General features: G+C 43.3%; 1 protein-coding gene and 1 long non-coding RNA gene across 4 annotated transcripts; one reads left to right on the top strand and one right to left on the bottom strand.

The window, feature by feature from the left end:
- Window positions 1-3,193, bottom strand: LOC135283748 (uncharacterized). The gene is made up of 2 exons (XR_010349389.1): window positions 2,751-3,193; window positions 1-884 (listed from the first exon to the last, which is right to left on the bottom strand). It is a non-coding gene; the product is annotated as an uncharacterized LOC135283748 (long non-coding RNA).
- Window positions 1,241-26,764, top strand: UBE2G1 (ubiquitin conjugating enzyme E2 G1). Of its 3 annotated transcripts, XR_010349388.1 has the most exons (8): window positions 2,513-2,708; window positions 3,483-3,533; window positions 16,212-16,314; window positions 18,956-19,053; window positions 20,102-20,280; window positions 23,379-23,502; window positions 25,424-25,459; window positions 25,580-26,764. XR_010349388.1 is itself a non-coding variant. In XM_064394818.1 (7 exons), exons 1-6 carry the CDS (start codon window positions 2,597-2,599, stop codon window positions 23,463-23,465), a joined length of 630 nt encoding a protein of 209 aa, XP_064250888.1. In that variant the 5' UTR covers window positions 2,530-2,596; the 3' UTR covers window positions 23,466-23,502; window positions 25,580-26,764. The 3 variants fall into 3 exon arrangements, 2 of the variants coding, with proteins under 2 accessions (XP_064250889.1, XP_064250888.1); XM_064394818.1 differs by lacking the exon at window positions 25,424-25,459 and having other exon boundaries at window positions 2,530-2,708; XM_064394819.1 differs by lacking the exons at window positions 2,513-2,708; window positions 3,483-3,533; window positions 25,424-25,459 and adding an exon at window positions 1,241-1,546.

The following is a 26,764-nucleotide window of genomic DNA, read 5'->3' as shown; positions in this document are numbered from 1 at the left end:
GCAGAGCAGCCCATATGTTTTATTTTAGAATTATACACACCTATTTATCACATTATCTGTTTCACAATCAACATGTGAGCCTACAGACCATTTGTATTTTTGTCAGGCTTTTCCTAGCAATTTACTTAGTTCCTTGGGATAAACTTAATTAATCTTAAACTTATCTTAATTTTTAGCTTTTTCCCTCTGCAGTGCCTGTCCTCAGACTTGTAGTCATCCTTCAAAAGCCTTTTTTCTAAAGGTTTTTGCCGGACATCCAAACCCAAGCCTAGGTTGCCCTTCAGGGATACACTAATGCAGGAACGCCCCTTTGCCTCCTAAGAGCAAGAGCTGATTTAGGCCTTTTATCTCTGTTCTTCCCTGGGCAGATCCTCAGTGCAGTGGCACAGTGCTCCAAAGCATCCCCATCACACACACAGAGACAAAAATGTATATTTTGCAGCAATCCTGAGTGAGCAAGCTGGTAACCTGTTCTGGTTAGCTGCCCCTCAAAACCTCCTGTATGTAGTGGGGTGGAAGATGGCAGCAGCCTGAGGGCCAGCAGGGCTCTGAGCACAGACACTGCTGTTACTTTCTCCTGTTCTGACGGTCCTGTGCAGCTGGTGATGAGGGCAGACGTGTCTCAAGGGCTGCTGTACCTCAGCAGAATCTCATTCCACACCGTGCCATAGGCAGGGACACTTTTCACTGTCCCAGTTTGCTCCAAACTCTGTCCAGCTTGGTCTTGGACACTTCCAGGGATCCAGGAGGAGCCACAGCTGCTCTGGGCAACTTGTGGCAGGGCACCACATTCCTTCCTAATAATGTCGCTCATGAGGGCCTTTGCAGATCCCAGAATCGTTAGGGTTGTTAGTGCTCTCTGGAGATCACCAAGGCAGGGTCACCTGGGCCAGGTGACACAGGAAGGTCGAGGTGAGTTTGGCGTTTCTCCACAGAGGCAGACTCCACGCCCTCCCTGCACAAGTCTGTCCCAGTGCTCTACCACGCTCACATAAATAAGTTCTTCCTCGAGTTGAGGTGGAACTTGCTGTGCTTTAGTTTATGTCCCTAAATGTTCTTCGTGAGGAGAGTCCCCTCACGGAGCGCTCTCCCTTCCCCCCGCACATTCAGCCTTGTCTCGGGAAGGGCAGGCAGGGACCTTCCCAACATGGCGGCCCAGCACGGCTCCCCGCCCCTCAGCCGCTCTCAAGATGGCGGCGCGGAAGCCCGGCGGCCGGCCCGAGTGCGCCTGCGCGGGCCCGAGTGCGGTGAAATTCCTGGCGGGGGGAGCGGGAGGTGGCGGCGCTGAGGGCTCGGAGCAGGAGGCGGAGGGCGGCTCGGAGCCACGGCCGCGCTGCCCTGCCCGGGACCCTGCGTGCTGTGGCGGCCGGCGCCGAGCCAGACCCCCGGCGGGCACGGAGCGGACGGGCTGAGGGACGCTCGCCGCCACCTCTCGCAGCGCCAGGAGCCGCGCCGTCCCCGCCGCCGCTGGGACTCCCTCCCCGGGCAGAGCGGGGGAGAATGACGGAGCTCCAGTCCGCCTTGCTACTGCGGAGACAACTAGCAGGTACCTGGGCCGGCGGCGGAGGAAGGAAGGGAGGGCGGCGGGTGATCCGCCGCGGGGGAGCCGCGGCCGGGCGGCCTCGGAGGGGCCGCGGCCCGTAGCGGGGGAAGGAAGGGGCGCCGGCTCGGGGAGGGGGCGGGCGGGAGTGCGTGTGTGTGTGAGGGGGAAGGGGAGATTACGGCCCCCCCTCGCCGTGCTGTGCCCAGCCGGGAGCCGAGGGAACTAGGCCGAGCGGGGGAGGGGGAGCCCGGCCGGCGATTGCTGCCAGGGGAGCCGGGGGAGGGGAGCGGGGCCGGCACGGTGGCGGAGCGTCCCCTCGGCTGTCCCCGTCCCGCCGGGGGAGCGCGGGGCGGCGCCGGCCGCGCTTGTGGGCACCCCCAGCCCCCCGGTACCAAGCGTGGAGGACTCCTCGTCCCCTCCCCTTGCGGTCCCGTCTCCCCGGGGCGGGGGGAGAACCGAGCCGGAGCTCGTCCCGCAGCGCGGGGGATGCGTGCGGGATGATGTTTGGGGGTGTTTCTGAGGCGTCGGAAAGAAGGGGAGGAAGAAGGATCGTTCCCCGTCCCCCGGAACGAGGCACTCCGGGCCCAGGCTGACTCTCCGCACTCGCACCCCTTCCCGAGGGGACCTGCGGTGCCCTCGTCCCGCCTCCCCTCGCCGGCTCTCCCTCACCTCCCGTGCCCGGGAGGGGGAGGCCGCTGGCCCCTTTGTTGTCAGGAGAAGCGGCGGGGGCTCCGCAGGCACCGGCGGGGGGGACACGACCGGGCAGCAGCGGCTGCGGGCGGGGGAGCGGGCGGGACGGCTGCGGGGGGACCCGCGGGGAGGGGCGGGGGGGTCCGCCGGGGGCGAGAGGGCGGGACGGGCGCGGGGGAGGAGGAGTTGGGGAGCGGGCTGGGGGACGGACACGGCCGGGGTGCTGCGGCCGGGCCGGCGGGGTGTCATCGGGGTGTCGGACGGGCTCGGTGTCGCCGCGCCCCCTCCCTTTGTCCCCGGGCGGGCGGCCGAGCTGGCCCGGCCCGGCCCCGCCGAGGGGCCCCGCATGCGCGGGGCCGCACAATGCGGCTCCATGTGTGCGCTGCCACACTTAAAGGGAAACGCGCCGGCAGCGCTCCCTTCCTCCCTCCCCCACTTGCACATGTTCGCCGCATCCTCTGCCTGCTGGGCCGGGGTACGGCGATCCACTCGAGGAAGGCACGGGTCTGCGCCGTACCTTGCGAGAATCGGGTGGCCTTTTTCGGCTCTTACGTAAAAACTGCTTTGTGCCCGGTTAAGGAAATGTGTGCCAGGTGTACCTAAACTCGGGCAATTACAGCGCTGGCTGGAGTTGGCCGAGTAGCCATACAAAGGGACAGGGTCACTGGGTGGCACAGGAGTTCCCGGAGGTGGATTTTGGCCCGAAACTTCAGTTAATGTCGTTGGAAGCCGTAGGGTGGAAAGCAGCATTGTTAGCAGTAAGGAGATGAGGTTGCATAACCGAGTATAGCGAGCTGGATGATGTGTTTGTGCATCTCCAGCTCTGTTTTCTGGATTTGGATGGTGATCAGTTTGAGAAACTTCAATATCGTTAAGTACTGGCACAGAACGTTTTACCCCTTTAAGGTAGAGGTCTTAAAAAAACCCCAACAAATCTTGTACTGTGACTGAAAATCGAATACTGTGGCCTTAGTCCTGAACATCAGCATGCACCTGTTAATGCCCTGGTAACTGCTGAAGTTATTAGTGACACTCGGTGAAGTGTCTGCACGTTCAGATAAGCTAATAATGCCTCGGTATGGGCTTACTGCAGGAGCTCCAGACTGGGTGTGATGTGAAGCTTCTCTCTCCCTGTATATGAGCCCTAAAGGGAAACAGTGTACGACAGTTGCTTTCTAACTTGGTAATAAAAAGCATTTGGTAACCTAGAGTAGTTGTTCAGCTGTCTGGAATTTCTCTTTTAATCTAGTAATTGTGCTCCACAAAGGAAAGTTGGACATTTGGTTGAAGTCTCTTAATAGTAAGTATGCAGCTTCTGTCATGGTGTTTTGGGGTTTTTTTTGGGGTGGTTTGGTGGTTTTTTGTTTGGTTGTGGGGTTTTTTTTTTTTGTTTTTTTTTTTTTTTTTGTCTTGTGAGGTCTTAAGGCCTTGTGTAAGCACAGAGCGGTTGAATATGTAAGTACATTTGTGGACTACTAGATCTAGGAGTTAACTTCTGTTTAACTTTCTGCTCACTCTTATCTGAAGGCTTTATGTGTACTAGTAAAAACTGGGGAGCTTTTCTAGTTGCCCCTATTACTGATTCAGCTGTACTTACTGCAGCCATTTTCTTGCATCATGCAGCTATTCTGGGGGTTTTGTTTTAAATAATATCAATACCTTTAGTATCTCTTTACATGTACTAAAAGAAATTGAAACCATATTAAAAGTGACTTCGAGTGTGCATGAAGTGTGGTGAGCGTTGAAGAAGAGTCTTGAACTCTTCAAAAGTCTTATGTGGAATAACTGACCTGAGAAAGTTACCATGTATGGGAGAAACTATTTTCTATGTGACATCTGAACTCAGCTGGCACTGGACTGGCACTGGTTTTTCTGGTGTCAGGCTGCTTGAAGTCTTAGAGGCTGAGCTTCGTGCTTTTCCTTCCCTACTGCTGACTGTCTTCCAAGTCTCACCTGCTCCAACGTGTCCCTTTGTTAATACCCACATTGTTTCTTCTACCTCAAACCAAAAGCCACCACTCTGGTGGTATTTGCCCCTGTGGGACTGATATTCAGTCTCTCTGCTCCATGCAGCTTTTGTCTGTATCAGGTGTGGTGAGTCATGGAGTTGTAGCTGGTGGTTGGGTTTTGGAGAACAGTAAATGGACAGTTGATGAGTTATGTGCTCTAAGCTAGTTTAAATTGCTGTAGATCATTCAGTTGTGCTTTGATAAGGACAGATCTGAAGTTGAAGCAAGACATCTAGAAATGAAGGGAGGCTGAAGTTGGAATCCGAAACCTATCCAATGGTGGAGCAGTAGACGAGTATAAAAATTCTTTAATGGTGAGACCCTGGATATTTCTTTTTAATGCCTAGAAGAAAAAACAGTGTAGGAGAAGGGAGAAATGTTAAACAGTAGTTCTCAGAGTGGCTACCTGTTTGGTCCCCGTATGCTTTGGTTCTTAATTATGGGGAAAGAAGGTGTCTGGCACGGAGCACTTTAATGAGCTGTGTTAATTCCTGAGTTCTTTGTCAAAGTATAGGTCAACTGATGAGGCTGCTGGTTGTCAGTGAGATGCAAAACAGTGGGCCTTACTAAACAGAGCAAAACTTGACAACACAAGCTGAAGTTGCTCCAGTGAGTGTATATAGACAGACTTCTATTTTTTTTTTTTTTTGAAAGCAAGCTGGCTTGTAACTTGAGCAGTGAGCTGGTACCACAGCACCATGTACAACATGCTTGTGTGCTTCAGTGGCATGTTCTGGATGCTGATAATGCTCAGAGAGAAGGGACATTCAATGACAGTCACAAAATATAACTTCAAGTTACATGTGGGTTATTTTTTAATCTCCCAAATTCTGTGTGGCTTCACAGTGCCTTTGCTAATGAAATACTGAGCTGGATCCCCCAGGGACTAAGTGTAGTAGCTGTTTTTATATTGACATGTGCTTGCCCCCATTTAGGCACAAGAACAATTCAAAGTAGTAAGAACTTTGAGTAGTTTTTATGGATTTGGGTTTTTTGTGTTTTAAGTTTTAAGGAAGTGATGATTTGGGATCTCTTAATATCAAAACCATTTAAAAAGGGTGGTCTAACTAGAGCTGGAGGATCAGATATCTGTGGATATCTGTCAAATTAAATGCAGTTCCCTCTCAAATCAACTTAATTGTAAGCTGTAGCAGCTTCTGGAAATATCTTAAAATTCAAACATATTTGTTCTTACATTTTTGTTTGGCGCTGTTTGGTTTTTTTGGTGGGTATTTTTTTGTTTGTTTATTTTGGGGGGGTTATTTTTGATTTTGGGAGTGTTTGGGTGTTTTGGGGGGTTTGGGTGGGTTTTTTTTGGAGGAGGGGGGTACTTTGTGGCTTGATAATAATTTGAAATAGAAGCCATGACCTGTCCATTTGTTCCAGGCAGAGTGCTGGAAAGCCTAAAAGAAAACAAGTGCCCCTGAACTTAAGTGTAGATTAGTGTAGCGCTGGGTAAGCAGAATTCACCCCTCAGGGGAGCTGGTGGAGGGTAAACTTCTTTTTACAGCCCCAAAACTTCATGTTCTTTAAAAAGAAATGCAGACAACAGGGTGTAAAGCTCCTCTTCCAGTCTCCACTGCTGTCAAGCCCAAAGGTTTTACAGACTGAGGTATATCTCTGAATACTTTTATTTCATCTTTCTGCCAAATTCTTGCTGACACAGAGACTTTAGAGTAGGCAGACTTGTCTAGTTCAACCAGCAAAATCACCTAGGGAGGACGCGGTTAAATCAGTAGCACACAGTGGAACTAGAAGTGCGAGTTCTCTGTAACATAAACACGGAGCATTGGCTGAAGTTGAGCTGGGTTGTAAATAACCTCCAACTTAGGATACAGAAAAAGACACTCCAATGCTTTTCTTAATCATGAGAAACATGGCATTATTTCAGTTTGAAGTGTATACAGCTTCTATTTCAAAGCAGAAATGTCTAATTAAAAATCAGCAAGTTGGAACACTGTATTAAATACTTAATGTGACAGTTGAACAATTTTTACTTTCTTCTGCGGAAGTATATACTGGGTAATGTTGAACCAGTTGAATTTTTGGCAGTTAGGTAGGACTTTTTAAAAAATCTATTTCAATAGTGAATGGAGAGGAAATTGCAGAGTGAAGATCGCTTTATACATCAAAGCTGAGATGTGTGTTTCTGGGGTGGCTGTAGACACCTTTGTGTAAGTATAAGACACCTTTGTTTACAGTTAAGCACTGGCTTACAGAAAGTTTGTCTGTAAGACAGTCATTTGAGTGGCTCTGATGTGAAGTATTAATTTGGTACTAGATTGCCTGGTATCTCCTTTGTGAAGGTCTGTTCATGTGGACAGTAATACTCTGTATTATCCCAAAGAATTAGGACTCCAAGGTCCTGCACATGTAAAACACAGCATTTTAATTGGTTCTGAAATTATAGACACTGCTACATACTGTTTTCAGAAGACTCTTTCATGTTTTTAGATGACCATCAGTTTTTTTGGTCTAATGCTTTTTGGGGTACTGAGGTACAGCATGTGTGTAGCAGTCACCTTAACCCCCTGGCAGCACAGGGCCCTGTTACAGCAGATGAGATAATCCTGTTTCTGTGAGGCTGTGCTGACAGAATTATCAAAGCTGCCTTTCTCAAGCTGACTTTATAGACAACATGATTGCTAAAACACAGGCCTTGCTCAGACTCCAATCACTACAACAGCACAGGAGCCTGAATTTCTGTTGCACTGTAAATAACATGATAAATGTGACTAATGGCGAACTTTGCCTGCTACGTGTTAGTTTTCCAAATGCTTCTCTTGTAGGAATAATCTGAACTTTGCATCTTCAAAGGAGAGAATATTTATAACAGCAAAATTTCAGGGGTGCTGGCAGTTTTGGAAAGTGAGGTTTAGCTAAACTACAGAATGGAAAGGCTTGATGACTCAACCACTTGCTTAAACAGGATGAAGCAATAACCTGCCTCGTCAAGGAGTCACTGCCTTGGCTCTGCCTAGGTCAGCTTACTAATCTTTCAGGGAAAGAACCAAACTTACCATTAGCTCTGAGTTCTTTCCTCTCTGCTCCCCCCAAACAAGGCATTGTAAGTTATACCAAAGTAAGGGCATATCTGGATCTGGCAGTACAGTGATTTATTTGTGTTTGGTTTGAGAGTAGTGCAATGGGAGGATGTTGTTGGAGATCCTCTGAAGTAAGAAGCAAAATTAATACCATTTGAGAAAATGCTTTAATCAGAATTTCTGCTTTGTTGGTAAGAGCTTCATTTGGAGACATTAAATCATGCAAAAACCAACTAAAATGTCTTGACTTGTGTGATTGATACTGATTCCAGCTTCAGTATTGTAGTTATTTGCTGCAGAACTGCAAACTAAGGATTTATTGATTTGCTATATATATGTATTTAAGAGAAACTGATAGGGATAAATCAAGTAGAGTGAATGGTCTTCAGATGAAGCCACATGTAATTATAGCTGATCCTGCCTTGACTTTTCTGTATATTGTTGACATTTCTTTTTTAGTGCAAGAGAGAGACTTGGAACAATACCTGCACATTCAATTAATGTAGGATTACTTGTCCCTTCTGTGGTTGGTACAAGTTGGTTTTTAGTTTCCCCCAAAGCCTTGTGTTACACAATTTGAAAATAAGTGACCTCTGTAGGTGAAACTTGCTTGCCTCAATTAGACATTCTGCTCAATTTTCTTCCTGTAGTGTGTTTAATTAACTTCTGTTTTGATGTAAAGTGTAACAGTTTGTTTCTAGCAGAGATGGGGTTCTAGTGAAGTGGAACTGATCTGAAGGGTGGCTGCTCTTCTGAAAGCAAGCACCAACCAAATTCTGAAATGTGTGCAGACTTGGGTACCTGGAAAAAGGAGAGCAGGTGGCTTGTGTGAGAAGGAGGGCGTGGGACTCCTGAAACTCTGTCCACTTTTTGTTCCAGTGTATGGGAATGGAATCAGGGCAGCACTTCACATGCAGGCCTTTGCTCTCACCCAGCTGCACTGTGCTTCAGTTTTCAGTGGTGTGTGCCTATCTTTCAGTGTCTGGTCTTGATGAGATCTTTTACTTACAGTCTCTAGTAGGCTTGAGCTTTAGGCCATCCTTAAAGTGAAAATGTGTTCATGCTTGCTTTTCTTTCCTACTCTCGAGTCCAAGGCATATCAGCTGGAGCAGAGATCAGATATCCAGACCTTGTAAGAACACTAAGTATAGCAATCTAATTTAAATGGGGTTCCATAAAAATACCTGCTCTCCTGGACAGAAGTGTTAGCAGCTTTTGCACAGGTTTAGAGTAATAATAAAGACTTTTTGATAGAAACTCTCTGTAAAGGTTTTCAGAAACAGTCTCTGTGTGTGTGGATAGTTAAGGGAAGTGTATTTCTGTGCTGTCATCATACACCTCATAGGTCAAGCTGGCTGTTTTTTTAGCTGGCTGGCATTTGCTGTTGATCTAGAAGATGGTGCTGTCAGGAGTCATTTAAAGGAATGTCTTAAAACAATTCTAAATAACAATGTAGCTCAAGTTAGGATATGCAAACCTGTTATTCATATTATAAGCAGGAGAGAAAACAAGCTGGACAATTGTTCTTGACTTGCACAGCAACTTAGATGTTAGCATCTCCCTCAGATGTTAATATCTCCCTGTGGCGTAGTGCCTTTTCAGTGGATTTCTAATGTTCTGTTTTTGTCTATGAACCAAACCCATCCTGGAACCCTTGGCTCTGTGCAGCAGTGCTGTTTCATGATAAATGTGTATGTGACTGCTCAGAAGATACTTGGATGGATTTCTTTTTCTTAGCTTTAGTCTAATGGTAATTAGCTTTTAAGAAGTTAATCAACTTGTCCTGTAAATTCAGCTACATTAATAGCACTTAGGATGACACCTGTCTTTCAAATTCCAGCAGTTGTGTACAGTAGGCATCTAAAACTTGAAGTCTCTTTGCAGGTGAGAGAAATAAGTGTGTGTAGAGTGTGATTCATCTGACCTGTTTTTGACACCTGCTTTGGGATGGGATAATCAATGGTGTCTCAGAAACTGATAAGATCTCTTGTATGCTGCTGAGGGTGACCAACTCAAATGCACACAGATGCAGGTACCCACTGAATACTTGTCTAACTCTTAAGGGTGGAAAGAGGCATCAAACGTGGAGGACAAAGTGGAGGTGGCATTTCTGTTACACTGGGTGACAGATGAATGTGGCTCTGTGCTGCAGTTGACTATGGGCAAAGCACTGATTATTCCCTGGTGACATAATTGCTTCCTTTTACATGTGGGTTTCCCAATCAGGGTTCTTCCAGTTCTTTTTACTATCCTTGTTTTTCCCTTCCTTAGAACTCTTCTTCTCAAAATTCAGAACTTACTGGGAATGGCTTTGTTGTGGTCTTTTAACAGATCTTATTCAGCCTCCATTTTAGCCTGGGTAGTGTAACTGTGCTGGATTCTGGTCTGATGTGATACACAGCATGCTTCTAGCAGTCTAGTCAAAGAAGGCTATTCAGGAGACATTTTACCTTGATTTCTACCAAAATTATGTGGCTGATGGTAATTTGAGCACATATTCTGAATTTACTGCTGAGAACCTTAATTCTGGAAGCATAATTTCCAAAACTTCAAGCAACACTGGCATTCAAAGGTTTTCATCAAATGAGTATGTTTTGTAATTCCAGTGATTTGGACAGGAAAGTAATTTGAACACCACATTTGCTTTGAAAGAAAAGATTTGTGGGTTTAGTAGGCACAATGTGGTCCACAGTAACTTAAGTTTAGATATTAATGGTAAATGCATTGAAGGAGGGGGAAGCAGACCTTCCTTCTGTAGCGTGGGATGTTGGAAAAGGACTGGTTTCAGTGTGTGTACACAGAAGGGTCCACGTGTGAAGGGTGCTGCAGGAGGAAATGCCTCAGAATAGGTTGTGACTGTTGGTGCCTGTCTTTAGGACTCTCAGGTGAAATGGTGCACGGGAACAGACCGTGGGCTGGGTAAACTGGGTTGCCAGGTTAGATCAGTTGCTGGGTATCTGTAGTCTCGTTGAGACTGTCTAAGAGCTGGTTTTGGGACCTGTGAGAGAGAAATCTAAAGGAGCATTGATAGTGTCTAATGATGTGCATCTCCATGGGCTTAAGGGATTGTGGGGAGCTCCTTAAGAACCAAGGCAATACCAAAGACCTGCAAGTTTCTGGTTGGTTGGTGTGTTAAGACTCAATTTTCTACTAAATAACTAATCTGAGCTTCCAGTTGTCTGTCTCCAGATATGCCATGCCTCCTATGACCGTGCAGATACAGAATATACAGAATCAAGGAGCTCAATTTCTACCTTAATTCTAGAATAATGTGATGACGTTACTCGTAAAATAAACTATTTACTCAAGTTTCTCTGGTACCTTAATTCTCATACTAGTGGCAATTTTAAGGAATTTGGGCTAGTGCTGCTCTCCACTTGTTTGCAAAGCTGAACTATAGCCATGGCTAGGAATTTGGGAATAAACCAAAAATCAAACAAGAAACCTCCAGCCTTGTCCTCTGTCCTTTCAAAATCTGCTTCCCTAAGGAAGTCTTCACAGGTATAGCTGAGGAGATGGCAAGTGAAGCAGTACACAAAGATGTGCAGCACTGCACTGAGATGCAGCTTGCCTGTTACTGTGCAACCCTTCTTACAAATTGTCTGAGCTCAGAAAATTTGATTTGTTAATGTCTGAAGTGCTGCCCTTATTAAGGAGGAGTAATGTGTGGAGTGCTGGAAATTAGTTAGGCCAGGCTAAAGTCAAACCTAAAGCTTCTACTTAAATGATTGGTAGAATCACTGCTAAAGATGGGTTTGTCTTTATTACTTTAGTCTCCCTTCAAAATAATTTTGATGTCCTTCAGAGACTTAATCAGTTTTAAGTGTTGTCTGTTTGTCACTCCCCCGGTGGCTTTCAGGAGTGTGTGCATGTTTGGTGCTATGTTTTGTCTGAACTTCTTGGATGAGCTTGTGGAGCAAGACAGAACATGATGAAAGATGAAATGGAGAGCTTGGGGAATACATCTCCACAGAAAGATCATGTTACTTTATCGTAATCTCAGCCCTAGTTCTCTAAAATCTGAGATGTACAGCTGGGTCCTGCATGGAGGAAAGTTTTGGGAATCATAACTGACCTCAGTGAAGTGATAGGACTATATGGAAGTCACAGTGTGGGATATGGAGAAGAAGAGTCTAGAATGAGGATTTTCAGTGTGACCTGGTGCTGAGACAACACAAGGCTAAGGTGCAGCAGATATAAAGTGCTGGTATGGCCTGCTTGCTCTGAGAGCTGTGTAAGCCAGCTGGATGGTTTATCCTGAGGCCTCAGCCAGGACTTGGGCTCCCTAGACTGGTTTTGTGTTGTACTCTTCGCTGGCTGCACAAAACTCAAACACTGTGTAATTTACTAAAGAGGCTGCAATTAAAAACCTATAGGAGCTCATATTTTTGAAAGCTTTGTACTGTAATGTAGCTTAAAATACTGGAAGAGTTGATATGCTGTGGCTGTCTGGGTGAGACGTCAGCTGAAAAGTTTGGATGCCGCACATAGCTCTTCTAGGGAGCTGTGGGCCTCGTTGTGCTTAGTCATTTCTGTTGATGCTGTTTTGCTCTGGGATTGGTGAAGTCTCTTGGCTTATATCGAGGCAGTTTCAGTGAGTGTGGGAACAACTTTAGCTTGATGTAAACTAAACACTGAAACTGGAAGTGCAGCCCATGGTACCGTGTTGGCTCAGGTTTAAGGCAGTGGTAACTTTGTCTGTTCTTTTAGCCCTTATTAAAGCAGAACTGAGTGTGTTGTGTGGCAGATCATGTGGAAAGGGAGCCATGGAGCTTTAAAATCTGTTCTGGATTTAAACAATTCTGTTGGATTATGGGCCTTTAGTCTTCCTCACCTCCCAAATCAGGTATTGGATTTAATCCCAGGTTCAGGACTGGGATTAAAGGAACTGAATGTCTAATTTATAAGCAGACACTGGATTCTGTTCCAAGTATGTTGCTGCTTGGCAGCTGTCCAGGTGTGTGCTGCTTTGGCTGTCAGCTGCTGCTTGGTCTGCAAAGGGCTGTACCTGAAACCGCTTCTAGAGCGAGTGCATGTTCTGGATTTTTGTTTTCTTCTGCTGGGTAGAAAAATGCCTATTAAATCAGAAATGCAAAAAATACTGTCAGAAATGCTAAACTACAGACTAATATATAGTGGTTGCAAGTAAATGGCATTTAGTTAGGCATGGACATGATGGAAATATGTTAATGCACTCATTCATGTTTAAAAAGTACAGCATAGCTTTAGCTGAAAAAGAAATCCCAAAGTAAAGCTATTGGAAAAATAATGTGTAAGGATCCAGTTCTTCATAGGTATCTGGCTTCTCTCCTTTTCCAGGACTTCTAGGGCAATTCTTCAGCAGGGCTTTGTAGAGGACTACACTAAGAGCTTGTTCCCTTCTCCCTGCCTGGAGAAGGGAGCTGAATCCTTTGCTCTTCCCACGTTTGTCTAGGGGAGCTCCTGTTCAGGCTGCAAGCAGCTAAGGCTGTGCTCGGTGGGGGCTGCAGGCGCAGGGGGCGGCTGTCCCCCTGGCCCTGGCTGTCCCCCTGGCCCTGGCTGTCCCCCTGGCCCTGGCTGTCCCCCTGGCCCTGGCTGTCCCCCTGGCCCTGGCTGTCCCCCTGCCCCGGGTGCAGTGTCAGTGACACCGGCCTGGCAGCAGCCCTGTCACTGAGCCGTGTGTGCACCTTTTGTGCCCTGCCTGCATCGCTGTTCCTGTGGGGTTTTGGTGCATGGATTTCACTCCCGTGTGAGGCTCAACTAGTGCAGAGAGAGGCAGGGGACAGGTGGTACTGCTGGTTAACTTTTCTGGTACACAACACTCACTATATCCAGGGAAAAAAAACAAAGCCAAACAAACCTTGGGCCCTTGGTGTTTGCAGGTTTTAATGAGTAGCAGCTACTGGCATGGTAAAGCAGCCAAGGTTGATGCTTTTCATGTCTCAGTGCAGAACTTTCCTGAGACTTCCTTTTTTGTCTGCCTGCCAGCCATGTTGTTTAGTTTAACATAAATAATCTGGATGGAAAAGCTCATTTTTAAATTGCTGTTGGTAATTCTGCATACTTCTCATGGAGAAGGTGTATGAGCTTTTATTCATTGTTTTTCCTAAGAGTGTTTCTGCAATCAGCAGCTGTTTGAGCTGTGCTTCAATACTGCTGTCATGGAAGGAAAATAACCTTTTTACAAGCTGAGACTGATGGCACCTCCTGTGAAAGAAGTGATGTGCTCATTTGCTTTATAGGCAACACCACGGAGCAATCTTCTTTAACTGAAGATTTTTGTTAATGATTGTCCCTTTCATACAGTTTACAGATGTTCTACATTAAAGGAGTTGGCATCCAGGAATCTTATTCCTTTTCCCAAGCTCTCTTGCAATGTAGTGCTACATGGTCCTAGGTGAGAGTCAGAGTGTAAGAACTGTCTCTCTTTGGGAATAAATACACAAGAAATGTTCTGAACTACTTAGGGATAAAGTAGTTTGAGGCTGAGACAGATGTAGAAAGAAATTGAAATAGCACACATTGAGAAAAAGAAGAAAATGTGTATATTGGCTTTGGAAATATTGTGGCATATTTAAATAGAGAGAAACATTCTGAATTTTCCAGTCTTAAGTTCTGGCAGTCTTTAAAGTCTTGTCAGTGTGCAGTGATAACTTGCAAACAATGAAGAACCTAAATGTGAGGAGTTTGAGTTACAGCAGTTCACACAGAACTCTGCACAAATCCTTTTTTCTCTGTGGAAATGCAGAAATGATGGCACTTGTGTTACACAGGCTTAAATTCAAGTTTGAAAGTCTTAGGTGAGATAGTAAAACCTATTATTTGAATTCTTACTTCTGTAGTTACTACAGTGGGTATTCTGTATTACAGTATTAATAATATTTGAAAGGATGATGTAAAGGTCCTGAGCAGAGATGGCTTTTTTTACAAGCAATAGTCAATTTTTGAAATGAAATCCTGCCTGAAAAAGCAGGTTATATTCGACTACTGAGGTGGTGGAAGTTTTAATAGACCATGCTGAAGAAATGTTTGTATTAAGGAGGTAGTAAGAGACTGGTAAAACTCTCTTTAAATGTGAAATACTCACCTAGGCTGTCTGCCCTTTCAGCTAAGATTAAATGGTTATTCAGGCTTGTGCAGCTGTTTCCACAAAGTTTCATAGATACCAGAGTCTGAAAACTGATTTGCTTAGAGGAGGCCTGGCCGTGCTGTAGCTTTTGGGTTTGAGGTTTGCATCGTGGTTAGAGAGACTGCGACGTTGCCTTTTCTTTCAGGCATTGTCAGGAAAAAACGTGGTTGGGCTCAGTACCCAAATCTTTGTCTTGCACCTTGGGTGCACTGATGGCTGACCTTCTCTCCTGATTACACCCTTCTGAGCCCCTCCTAGGAAAACTCCTTTCAATATGTCCCTTGAGATTTTAGAATTGAGGCATCTTTGTGGGTAAGTTTGACTAAATTAGTAATGACTAAAGTTGATATTCCTGCTGTCTCCCTCTTCAGGACCTTGGTGTCCTTCACGTGAGCTGAGCACTTTGTTTTTCCAGTGTGGACTTAGTCTCCTCTTTGTAGAGCTTGAATTGATTATTCTTGCCTTTTTCAGCCACACTTTAAGTAGTTCAGTTTAACTGGCCACCAGTGATTGCAAGCTTATGGGCAAATCAGTTTGGACTTAATGGCAGCTTTTTCTCCAGAAAGGTACAAGGTTCTCACTTCAAGTTCCTCTAAATGTGCCTGAGGGCATTATAAGGTCCTCTGAACTTAAGTCTTATGGCTTTTAGGTTTACAGAATAGGAATATGTAGACAAACTGTTCTGTGGAGCAGACTGAGGACTGCATAGAGTCTGACGGGTTTTAAAATAAGTATGGTTGGTTGTTTTTTGTGTGTGGGTTTTTTTTTCTTTTTCCACAATAACTACCATTCTTAATTTAATCTGGAAATTACTGACCATTTGAAGGAATGACTTCTTTCCCCCTTCCTGTATCCTAAGTACCCAAGATCTGTCAGGACTTCGTATGTACTGTTAGAAATGCTGGATGAAGAATTTGAATTTGGTATAAATATGGCATTTAATATAATTTCTGACTTGAAGCTGTCAGTTAATAGATGTTCTCACCTTCCTACCCCTACCACTGGATTGTAGGCAAAACTCATTTGAAATGTTTCATTCCAGGTCTTACAGGTTTGGTTTTTTTTCCTGGAGCAGGCTGAAAACACAAGTTCAGTGGAGTCTAGACCTAGCTGTGACTTCACTTGTGTGTAGCTATTTGCAGAGAAGCTCCTATCTGGCAATAACTGTATGAGGTAGCCTATACACTTAAAATGCTCTATAGCTTATCACTGATGGAAAAAACTGTGAAGCAAAAGGAAGAAATAAAAACACACAACTCCATATCTGAGCAGCATAGCAGCTTATCTTCCATGTTCTCTTGTACTAGTTCAAAATATAGTAAATCATTATCTCCAGAATTCACTGGCACAGGCCTCAAATGCTTTCAGAGTCTGAAAGAAAAATCATTTGAACAAAATAGAATGTTGCTTTTATATAAAAATATAACGTGACTTTGGTCTTCTGTCAACATTTTCTAGAGTTAAAGACAGACTTCAGTTAAGCTGGCTCCTTGGGGGTCTTGTAAAGCTCTTGTATTATTAGAAATCCTGTTTCCTCACTTAAACACTCGGTGGTATCTAGTTTAGGAGACCATGTCCCATAGTTGTGTGTTGTTCTGGCCCTTCTGCTCATGTTACACTCACAGAATTTAGGGTCAGGCATGGTCCCAGGTCTGGCAAATGTTTGTGGTGGGGGAGCTGAGGGCACTCACTCAGGCCACGAGAAAGTGCCAAATGTCACTTTGGGGTTTTTTGGTCGTGTATGTACACAGGAACAAAACCAGCCAATATGTATTCTAGACACTTAAAGTTACTCTTAAATTCTTTTTCCTACACAGAGCTCAACAAAAATCCAGTGGAAGGCTTTTCTGCAGGCTTAATAGATGACAATGATCTTTATCGATGGGAAGTCCTTATTATTGGTCCTCCAGACACACTATAGTAAGTACTGATACTAATACAGAAATGAATGAACTCGGATTTACTCGTTCTAGTTTGCTCCTAGTGAATAGAAGCTAACCAAAACCTTGTGCTAAATCAGGTAATGCTCTTCTGTTGCTAGCAGAATACCTGTAAATAGCTGGATTTGCTATGTAGAAGTTCTAAACTGCTTTACTCCCCTGGGAAAATGCAACAGTGATCTCTTTGTACTTGTATGGAAAAGAAAGACAATAGGTGCACGTAGAGGCAGCTTCTGTTTTCTTTCACATGTAAGTAAGGCAGATAAAATCCACTATTTGCTGTTGTTGCTGGGAGGCTGTAGTTCAGCTGATAGTGCTGTGTTGAACCATTACAACTTCATGTGTGTGATGGTAGGAAAATATTAAATTCAAGTGGGATGTAGTTGGAGGAAACCTCAGCAGTCCACAGAATTAGCTTCGAATCCTGTCAGATTGAGATGGGAGAACTTGCAAGTGTGACCTGGAGTACCTCGGGGTGATCATCTACTCCAGTTTCTGGGAAAAGGCTCTCTGCCCGGGAGAGGCCACTTTGAAGTGTGCTCCTGAAGATGACCTCTGTTCTCTTCATTAAGCTGTTGCAGTGGTAAACTACTGATACAAAAAGCCTAGTGACATTTACTTGAGGTCAGTTTTGGTTGCAGCATGAAGTTCTGTATGTCTGTCAGCAGACTTGGAATAAGTATTTAAATCCAGTAATCAAAATGCTTTTCCTCAAGCTCACTGTGCTGTGGTTCTCATGTCTTGCATGAGATGGTTTCTCCAACTTCTGTTGACTTTTTCTGAACATGTGATATTCTCATGGCTATTTTATAAATTCTGTCAGTAATTAAATGGTGCTTCTAATTGATTGTCACCTTGGGTATTAAAAGTTGCAACAGTTGTTGTTTTAACTCCATTTTTATAGGATCCTGAACTTTTTTTTGAGGCTTTTAGGCAAGAAGCTCTCTTCTGTTCCAGTCCCTGGTTGCTTTTTTTCAGGGTAGAATTACACTGAACCCTTCTCCCCTGGGCTGTTTGAAAAGGATGGTCACATATAATAGTTTAACTTAAACAATATTCAAACATCAGTCTCATTCCCACTTTATTTATTCTGAGCTTACTTGAAAAGACTTTAGACTTAGTGCATTACTCTATGACAGAAACCCTTTTATAAGGAATATTGCTAAAAATGGCATTGATCTCCCTTAATTGACAGCTGTATTTCATTGACTGATACCTAATGTATATCCACTTTAAACCTGTATTTATATGCAGGGATCCCCTACAGCCTAGTAGGGGATCTGCTCCTTTCAAAAGGGAAAGAAGGACGTTTTCAGTTGGAAAGAAAGGGTTTGACTGGTTTGGGGCTGTCAACAAATGCAAGCTAGCTCTCCTTTGTCTTGACATTATGGATGTTAAAATAGTGTTTCTGGAATCCTTACCTCTCCTGGGATGAAGGGTTCTTTAGAAACTGCCTGCCATTTCTAAAACTTGTGAAAAATAAATGCTGTGGGTTCAGATCCCCTCAGCTGCTTCAAAGAGCCAAGTTACTTAAAGGCAATGCTTTTCAGGGTTGTTTTTTTGTTTGTTTTCTTTGGGTTTTTTTTGGTTGGTTTTTTTGGGTTTTTTTTTGACACTTGCTAGAACTGCAGCCCTTTGGTTAAAGCTGGTAAAACATGTTCTTTTTCTCATTAGCCAGTGCACTTTAGGGACTCCTACTCCTTTACAAATACAGGAAAAAATCTGCACTGAACAGTTTTTTGTTCACCACTCCTTTTGTCTGTGTGGCTGCTGAGGAGCAGCTTGTCACACTGTGCATCTCATGCCATCTTCTTTGGAGGTTTATGTTCCACTTTTTGTTCTGCCTTTGCAATTCCAAATCTTGTTACAACCTTCAGTTAGAAGAAATGACAGTAGCAGGACAAATATTATTGACATTAGCAAAGTATTCCATCTGTAAGCCTTTCCATCTAATACAGACCTTCACATTTTTCAAAAGGCACTACTCCTGGCCTGTAACTCCACATAAAACCTGGATGTCTCTTGTTTATTATTGTTTTCCAGTTGAGTGGGTAACTAATGCAGAACACCTCACTGTCATGCCTGAGTCACTTGAAAAGGTGGCATTGGAAGTCTTTTAACATTTAATGCTCTACACACAGCCAGAGCTTTCTCCATTTTTTCACTGGGGCTCACTGCTGCAGACTGAGACCACAAAATTAGGACTGAGGCCTCTAGCAGAGGAAAATGGATGTCTGCTGGGCTGGACTTGAGAAAGGCAGTTATTGGCAATACCTTTTTTTTTCCCCTGGTAATAAATGTACTGTGAGGAAAAAAATATAAGTTGTGATTCCAGATGGTAAATTCCTTGGCAGTTTTTTTGATTCTCCTCCCACCCCCATGGTTTTTCCCCTCTGGAACATCTTCCTGGTTCTAAAAAAGATCATGATGGGGAACTGGCAGTATCTTGTGAAAGGATCTTCTGAATGTAGAAACTCTTTACATTGCATATGGAAGTGTTGATACTGTTAATTACCAACATGATGTTAAGTTGTGTGAGGTGTAAACTTAGAACATCAGTAAGTTCTGATCTTCAGTTTAAGCTTACAAGAAATTCTACTAAGATATTTTTGATTCCCCAGTGAAGGTGGTGTTTTCAAGGCTCATCTTACTTTTCCAAAAGACTACCCACTGAGGCCGCCAAAAATGAAATTCATCACAGAAATCTGGCATCCGAATGGTAAGAAATGTCAAAGTTTCAATTTCTTTTTGTAGTTCAGAACTAAAATGCAGAAAGTGAAGACAAATAGAATACATTTCTGTTCATGTTAGAAATTTGAAACTCTGCTTTTACTTTGCCATCCTCACTTAATAGAGAAGTAATAACAATGGCAGAGTTTTTAATAGTGCTACTCTGAGAGCATAAAATACTCTTAAAGTATTTTCAGAAGCTGTTCTGAGTAGGTTCTTGCATTCTTGGTAATTGTTCAGGGATTTTTTTCTAAAGTGCAAAATTCTAGTCTGAGGAAAAGCTTGACTTCTATAGCTGCCTTTTGTTATACTTTCAGTTATTTAATCTTGCTGTTACTGCTTGACAGCTCAGTAGAAAGCCCAAGGTTGTCCTCATCTAGTGAAGCATGAAAAGATATCTTATAGCCTCTCTAAAGGAGACTTTTCCTAATGTCTCATTTACCTATGGACTGATGGAGATTGGATGGGAAGGTAAAATAAAACAGAAGATGGTTTTACTGGGAAAGAGAAATGTCCTTCAACTTCAGAAACTGTAGATGTTGAAAGATGGGAGGAGACAGTGCTCCCATCAAAAGGACAGGGAATATTTTAATGCTGTGCAGTTTCAGCTCTGGAAATACCAGAGCACTTGTCAGGCACTTTCTAATTCCAGCAGTTTAAATCATATTTCAATATGTTCCAGTAATATCCAGCTGTTGCTGTGGAAAAAAGTCATTCTCGAGTTTGCTGAACTTAACAGAAAAGGCTGTAGTGGAAGCCTGTCTAAATAAATAATCTTGAGAGCTGCAGTGTGATGTTAGGCTGAGTCCTTCCTCCCCACGTGCCCTCTGTCAGGAGTTCAGGCACATTCAGACTTGCAGCAAGCCCTGCTTACTACACTTTAAGTTCTGCAATAGTTAATTACTTTCCTTCTTTATAAAGTGTTTTCACTAACAGTGTTTCAGACTAGCTGGAATGAAGATGAGCAGTTCATGACTGTCCTGAAGAAATGCCAGCATGTTGTTCATGACTGAAATATGCCTTGTTCTATTTTGTAGTTGACAAGAACGGCGATGTCTGCATTTCAATTCTTCATGAGCCTGGAGAAGACAAATATGGCTATGAAAAACCTGAGGAACGCTGGCTTCCCATTCACACAGTGGAAACTATAATGATTAGTGTTATTTCTATGCTGGCAGATCCCAATGGTGATTCTCCTGCTAATGTTGATGCAGCGGTAAGGCGTTCCTTGGTCTGCCAATTGTCTGCAGTGTACAAACCTTGCAATGGACTTCTGTTTCTGGTTTAGCAAACAGTAAGGCAAGGCTACCATTGTGCTGGGAAAAGCAGTGATGTTGTCAGACAAAACTACCAATTAGCCTTGGGAAGTTGCTTTCACTTCTCTAGAGCAGCCTTCCTGTCCCGTGGATTAGAGCAGTAGGTTTGACTGTGTAGGTCTGTGCTCTGAGAAGGTACTCAAAGGCTTTACTGGGCATCTGACCTTCAGCTTAACAGGGAGGGTTGTCCCAGACTAGACTGACTGGCTCAGGAGTGAGGAAAAATGGTCTGGTTTACAGCCAAAAACCAGGGTGATTCTGCAGGTGTGAGATGGAAGGGTTTGATCCAGCAAAGTGTTCTGGACCATGGCCTGTGCTCTGTGTGTATAAACACAGCTATCAGCTCTCTAGAGGAGCTGTGTTTAGAGCAGAATATAAGAATGAGGCTGAAAAATGTGGTTGGGAGAGAAAGAAGTCTCATTTCTGGAAGGGCATAGAGGGCAGACTTCAGGCCCTGCTCATCTGACATAAGTGACATGCTCTTGAATTGCAGTTCAGCAGTGAGTGTTGCCTTCTCACAAAAGAGAAGTTCTAGCTCTTTTAACTGTGGGAGTGAGGAAGAATGAGATGGGAATTGTGAGATGCAGAGTTCTGTAATGGAATGTTAACCTGTTCTGTCAGCCAAACTATGCCTTCCCAAAGTGGGTGGCAGTTTAGTACTTTCCTGGAGCCTTTGATCTGCTATGTTAGGAGTATTTTCAAAGGTGGTTTTGAGCTCTCTGAAAAGTCATTATGGGAACAGACTCGTATGAAACAAATTTAATAGGAAGAAAACAGAAAACAAAAAGTTGCAATTAACAATTTCCTCATTTATCCTTTTTAAGTGTTGGACGTCCTGTTTTGTGTCATGTTACTGGTGGAAACAGACACCCAGGAAATATGGACATTTCCTGCTGAGAGCACCAGGAGGAACAAGTTAATAATGAAATACTAAAAGTGCAATTAGAACTCCTCAGTTCACAAACTCATGTGTGTTGAATGTAGCTGGCCTAACCCTGGAGAAAGCACATGGTTTTTCAGTTCCTGACATCACACTTTTTGTGTTGTGCCCCACTCTGACAGCTTCTTCAGGAGTGGGTTTTTATATTTTGGTTTTTTCGTTAGGAAAGTTAGACACAAAATGAATTTGCCTTAGGGTAAAGGTCAAAAATGAAACCAGCTTTTTCTAGCTCAGCATGAAAGAATCAAAAAATCCAAATTTTAAGACAGTAGTGAGGCATCACTTTGGATGCTAGAAACTATTTTTGACTGTGGCATTACATGTTTCAAGGAACTTCTGAAGTGCTACTGGAGCAGTTGGTTCTCCTGCTGGATTGTAGATCTCTTCATATTAGCAAAAAACATACTCAGGGTAATGAAGAATCAGCAGCTCCTGTGTTTAGTACAGCAATAAAATTTGGCAGTTACTGTAAGATACTTTGTCTGCTGTCAGTAGCTTCTGGTTTTAAGTGAGTTTAGTGAATAAGGTGTTACAGGCAATTCACAGGATTATAGGAGCAGGGGATATACCTGCCTTCAGGAAAAAAGAACTACATGTTGGAATACTGTCTCTTGGAGTGGGAGAAAAATGAGGATCAGGAACCTGAATAGATATTTTTAAAAACAGAACAGTTCATGACATTTTTGGAGATTCAGCTGTCAAATTGGACACTTTGCTTGCTATTCAAATCTGAACAATTCATAGAACTACAAATAGAAAAAGTAGAAACAAAAACTAAAGCTCTGAAGCTCAGAGGGCACAAATTGAATGCTTTTCTTGGCTTTAAGCCATCTTGTGTAAGCTGTCCTATGTCCCAGTCCAAGGAACCAAATGTTTGCTGCATGAATTGCTGAAAAAGAACAACTAATTAGTAGCCTTATTTGTGCTTTCATAGGAAAGTTAAGATATGCTGGTCTCTCCAATGTGCTGATTGTTTCAGTGTGATGAATGTTAGGTTATGCCATTTATCACTCAAATCTACTACAACCTTCAGGTGGGGGTGAAGAGGTGTTGTGTGCTAGATTGTTTCACCTGATGCAATGTGGGGATTTTAACCTCTTCCCTCACCCCTGCAGTAACAATATATTGCTTGTATCAGAAACTCAGAACTTAGAACTTCATGAAATAAGGGGTTCTTTATATTTTCCCCACCACTTCTGACTGGAAGGCAGTGCCCAGCACATCAGTCTTACCCACACCTGATGCTCCTGTGCTTTCATCTGAGCTCCTTGTGAGCCTGGCACAAAACAAACCTGGCTGCACTTTCTCATGTAGGTTTTTGTGATACCTTGATGTGTGCATCTCTGGGTTCAGACTTCCCTCTTACCTATCTTCCTGCTCATCTTTATCTTGGCTCTTCATCTCTGCAGTTCTGAAATCAGATCCCTGTCACAGAGGCCAGCCCTGTAGGTGAGCTGAGTGTTCTCCTAAGGTCTTTCTCACAGAGCCAGTATCTTACAGCCATGTCTAACTAGGAGGTGTTTGCTTTCCAAGGACACTGCTGTGCCTCTTCTAGATACTGTGACTTCTGTATTTCTGTCCTGGAGTGTCCTGGCTAGACTGAAGAGAAATGAAACTGTCTTTAAAAAATCTCGGAGTAACTCCACAGTACCTGTACAGCTTTCTCACCACTGCAGTTAAAGACACTGTCTCTAACACATAAAAGCTTGAGGTCTGCAGGTTGAGTTTGCTGCTACTTTGCAGGCTGAAGCAAATAGATTTTAGCACAGACAGTGTGAAATACTGGTAAGCCACCAGGTTAGTCTTGGAGTGTGCCTAAAATCCAAGGGGAAAATTACATCCTCACTGTCTTGTAAGCAGCTGGCACAGAAACCCAGAGCAAACTTCAGAAAGTCCTGAATATCACAGGTTTTCAATGAGGAGCTCAATGATTGTAAGCAAATTCAGGTGTTGACTAGATGGCTAATGTCTGAAAACATAAACAACAAGAGTCTTCCTAGAGCTTGTACAACTCCTTGTTGTAGGACTGACATCTGAAAGCTGTCTATTCAATTACAGAAAGAATGGAGAGAAGACAGAAATGGAGAATTTAAAAGAAAAGTTGCCCGCTGTGTAAGAAAAAGCCAAGAAACTGCTTTTGAGTGACACTTATTCAGCAGCTAGTAGCTTCACTTTTTTCAGGGTAAGTATCCTTCTCAAGACAAGTCAGTTACCTGAGTTGAGGATTTCCTGCTTAAGTGTTGCTGAACTATTTTTCTCCCCCTCAAAAGCAAAAAGAAACCCCCAAACCTTTCTTCTCAGCTGCATGATCTCAGTGAAGCTCTTTGCCTGTATGCAGTACTAAAGACTAAAAGAACTTAAGTGCACTTGACAGCCTGTTCTGCCAAAATTGGGGAACTTCTCTTGTATTCTTGTGTTTTATGCTGTTCAGAAGTTGAACTTCTCTTTATCAGAATTCATCCTGCTTTATTAATGGCACTTAAGAGGTTACTGGAGCTGTAATAGAAGGGGGTGACAATTCCTTGGTATTCATTATTGTGAAGAACACTTATTAGAATCTTAAAAGCATCTTAAATCTTGTTATCTCAGGAGTTGTGGATTATCTTGCAGATGTTGGTGGCATGTTGCACATAGGAGTTAAATGAGACTTCAGTGAGGTTGCCAGGAACCACTGAGAAGGGTTTGTTTCAGGTATCTAAGGGAGTTTTAACAGAGTCTCCTGGCACAGCAGAAAGCATCAAATGGAGATATTACCAGTCAATAATATCAAGAAAGGTGGTGTTCTCTTCAGCAGCCCAAAAAACATCTTTAGTGAGGAAGGCTTGGGAATAGCTTCATAAAAACAGCTGTGTTCTGCTTGGAAACTGAACTGTGGCATATCTGAGAGCTTGGACAAGTTTTGACCTGAGAGTAGCTGACGTGATATTTGCATTTTTTGCCACCCTGTTAAAGAGCTTCTGACTCAAGATATTTACTCTAATTTACACAATCCCATCTCAGTTTTAATGGGACTTTTTTTTTAATAACCTCTTGTAGAAAGCTCTATATTAAAGCATGGCCCTTAAATCCCTGGCCTTTGGTCACTTTATCTTGGGTATGCCAAGGAAAAACTTCCTCCATGAGCTAATAATTTCCCACTCTTGCTTTTCAAAGCAAAACAGAACTTCATGTTGAAGCTGCCTTTTCTTAATGGTTGGTTTGGCAAATAAACTGCTCTGACCCATTTGGCTGGCAGACCTCAAATCCATATTTACTGGTTACCTACAGCATACATAATTCACAGGGACAGAAATGTGCCACTGTGTGTAGTTCAGACTGAACCAGAGCAGCTTACTGTATTCTTTGGCTGGGTAGTTTGTTTAAATCACAGTTGTACAGGAGAGAGTTCCTTTCTTACCCTCCTGTAAACATGGTGGGGGGGTTGGGGGAAGGCTCCATCTGTGACAAATTAGTTGTGCAGTCCCTCTTTGCAGAAATGCTTTGATTGAAAGGAACTTTTCTCCAGTATGGATTAAGCACAAGAAATGCTTAATATTGATCAAAAGACTAAGCAAAGGAACAGAAAGTCTTGTACAACTGCCTGTAACTGGAGTGCAAGAATTGTTAATGCTGACTTTTTTTTTTCCTGTCTTGGAGAAAGGGAGTAACTGTGAGTAACACTCCAGAGTATCCTTAACTAACCTCAGCTGTGTTGCCATGTTGAACTTAGCTATAGTGAAACAATGCTCTTGACAAATATTTTAAGTAATTGGCTGTGTTGCTTTTCTGGAAGGCAAAAGCTTTTCTAAGTCTGGTGACTCCTCCCCAGTGAGCGATGGGCAGGGAGTTGGATGAGAAGGGGCCACAGCTGGTTTCAGACCAGCCCAGTGTGACTGGGGGCTGTGCTGTCAGTGCTTGCTGAGCACTGCTGTGCCACTTGTCCCTGCCTCTCACAGTAAGTAATGCACAGACTTTTCAGTGCTCAATCTGCCACGTTTAGCCCTGTGAGTGAATAATCAAAGTTTTACACGCTGCGCACTCGACAAGCAACACGAGTTACAGGAGCCAGAAAGTGCTAATTGAGCTTGGACACAGTGTGCTGAACTAACTGCACTCTTTCTCAGGTGATGAGTTTGGATTTACCCATCTTCTCTTCAGAGGTATGTGAAGCTCTTGAACAAGTAATAGTTAATCTTTGTGAGCTTGAAAAGCTAACTAACATCTTGAAAATAATTGAGGGTGAGGAGGGATTTATTTTAATACCTGTGATTTCTTTGCAGGTCTCCAATTGAGAAACATGGCACTGTTTTTTTTCCTGCACTCTACCCACCTATTGCTGGACTTCTGTTGTTACAAGTTGGCAAACACTGGCTGGAACTGGGCTGCAATAAAACATGCCAGTTATCAATGCTGACAAGAGCCTAACAAGTGCCAACACAAGATGATTACGCATTTTGAAATCTAATGAACTGCTTTAACCTTCAGGAAGAATTGTAAAGATGTGTACATAGCACAACATGATCCGGATAATATATATACTGTTCATGTACATCCACAAATACACATTGTACCAAATAATGCTGTCTGTAGTTAGGGATAGAATTGTGTAAATTCTAAAGATTTTAGCAGGTTTTTTCTCTCCCTATTCATTGTTTCCTGAGTTAAAAAAAAAAAAAAACAGCAACTTGTGAAGCATGTCAAAACCAATTAGGATACTAAGTTGGTTTTTTTTGGTTTTGTTTTTTTTCCTCCCACTTTAATTTTCCTTTGACCCACTGAGGCTTAATTAAAATTTCTTGCTTATTAAAGTTTAGTATATTTTTTTTTTTTTTGAAATGTGGTCCCTTTTATTTTCCCCATCAGAACTTACAATTTTCCTAATTAAACCCTGAAAGGATTTGCTATCAATTACTTGTGTCTTCTTTTATGATGACCTTTGTAGTCTCAAAGGTGCTTTTTTTTCTTCCCACCCCTTTTTTAAACCCAATTATTCATCCTTCTTGAATTTGGTATAGCAATAAAACTGGCCATGGAGCACCCTTGAGCAGCCTGATGGATTTTTAACTTCCAAGAACTTGAGTGCTTTCACTTGGAAGTTTGGTTGTTGACTAAGTTAGTCCAAGATAGGAATGAGCTGCTTTTTATGGGTGAAATTTTTGGTTTGCCTTTTTCATTGCCTGTTTGTGGGGTGGGGTGTGTGGGGGGGAGGCTTGTTTTTTCTCAAGGTTGAGTTCAAGCATGCACATCTGTAGGCTTTCAAATGACTAACTTCTGGGTTTGGTATCAAAAATAGTTTCCCTCCTTTACTCTTTTCTGTGGCCCTTCATCTGCTTTGCCTTCTACTTCAGAGTTTTCCTCACCTAATGTACAAAGAAAATGGCGATGTATATTTTCATGTAATTTGATTTTTGGAATTCTGTCACCTTCTGTAGTGAGTTCTTCCAAAATATAATTTTTTCCAATAA

Source organism: Passer domesticus, chromosome 19 (genome assembly GCF_036417665.1).
Source record: "Passer domesticus isolate bPasDom1 chromosome 19, bPasDom1.hap1, whole genome shotgun sequence".
NCBI classification, from domain to species: Eukaryota; Metazoa; Chordata; class Aves; order Passeriformes; family Passeridae; genus Passer; species Passer domesticus.
Note: the sequence above shows the minus strand (reverse complement) of the source record. Positions and strands in the feature narration are given on the sequence as shown.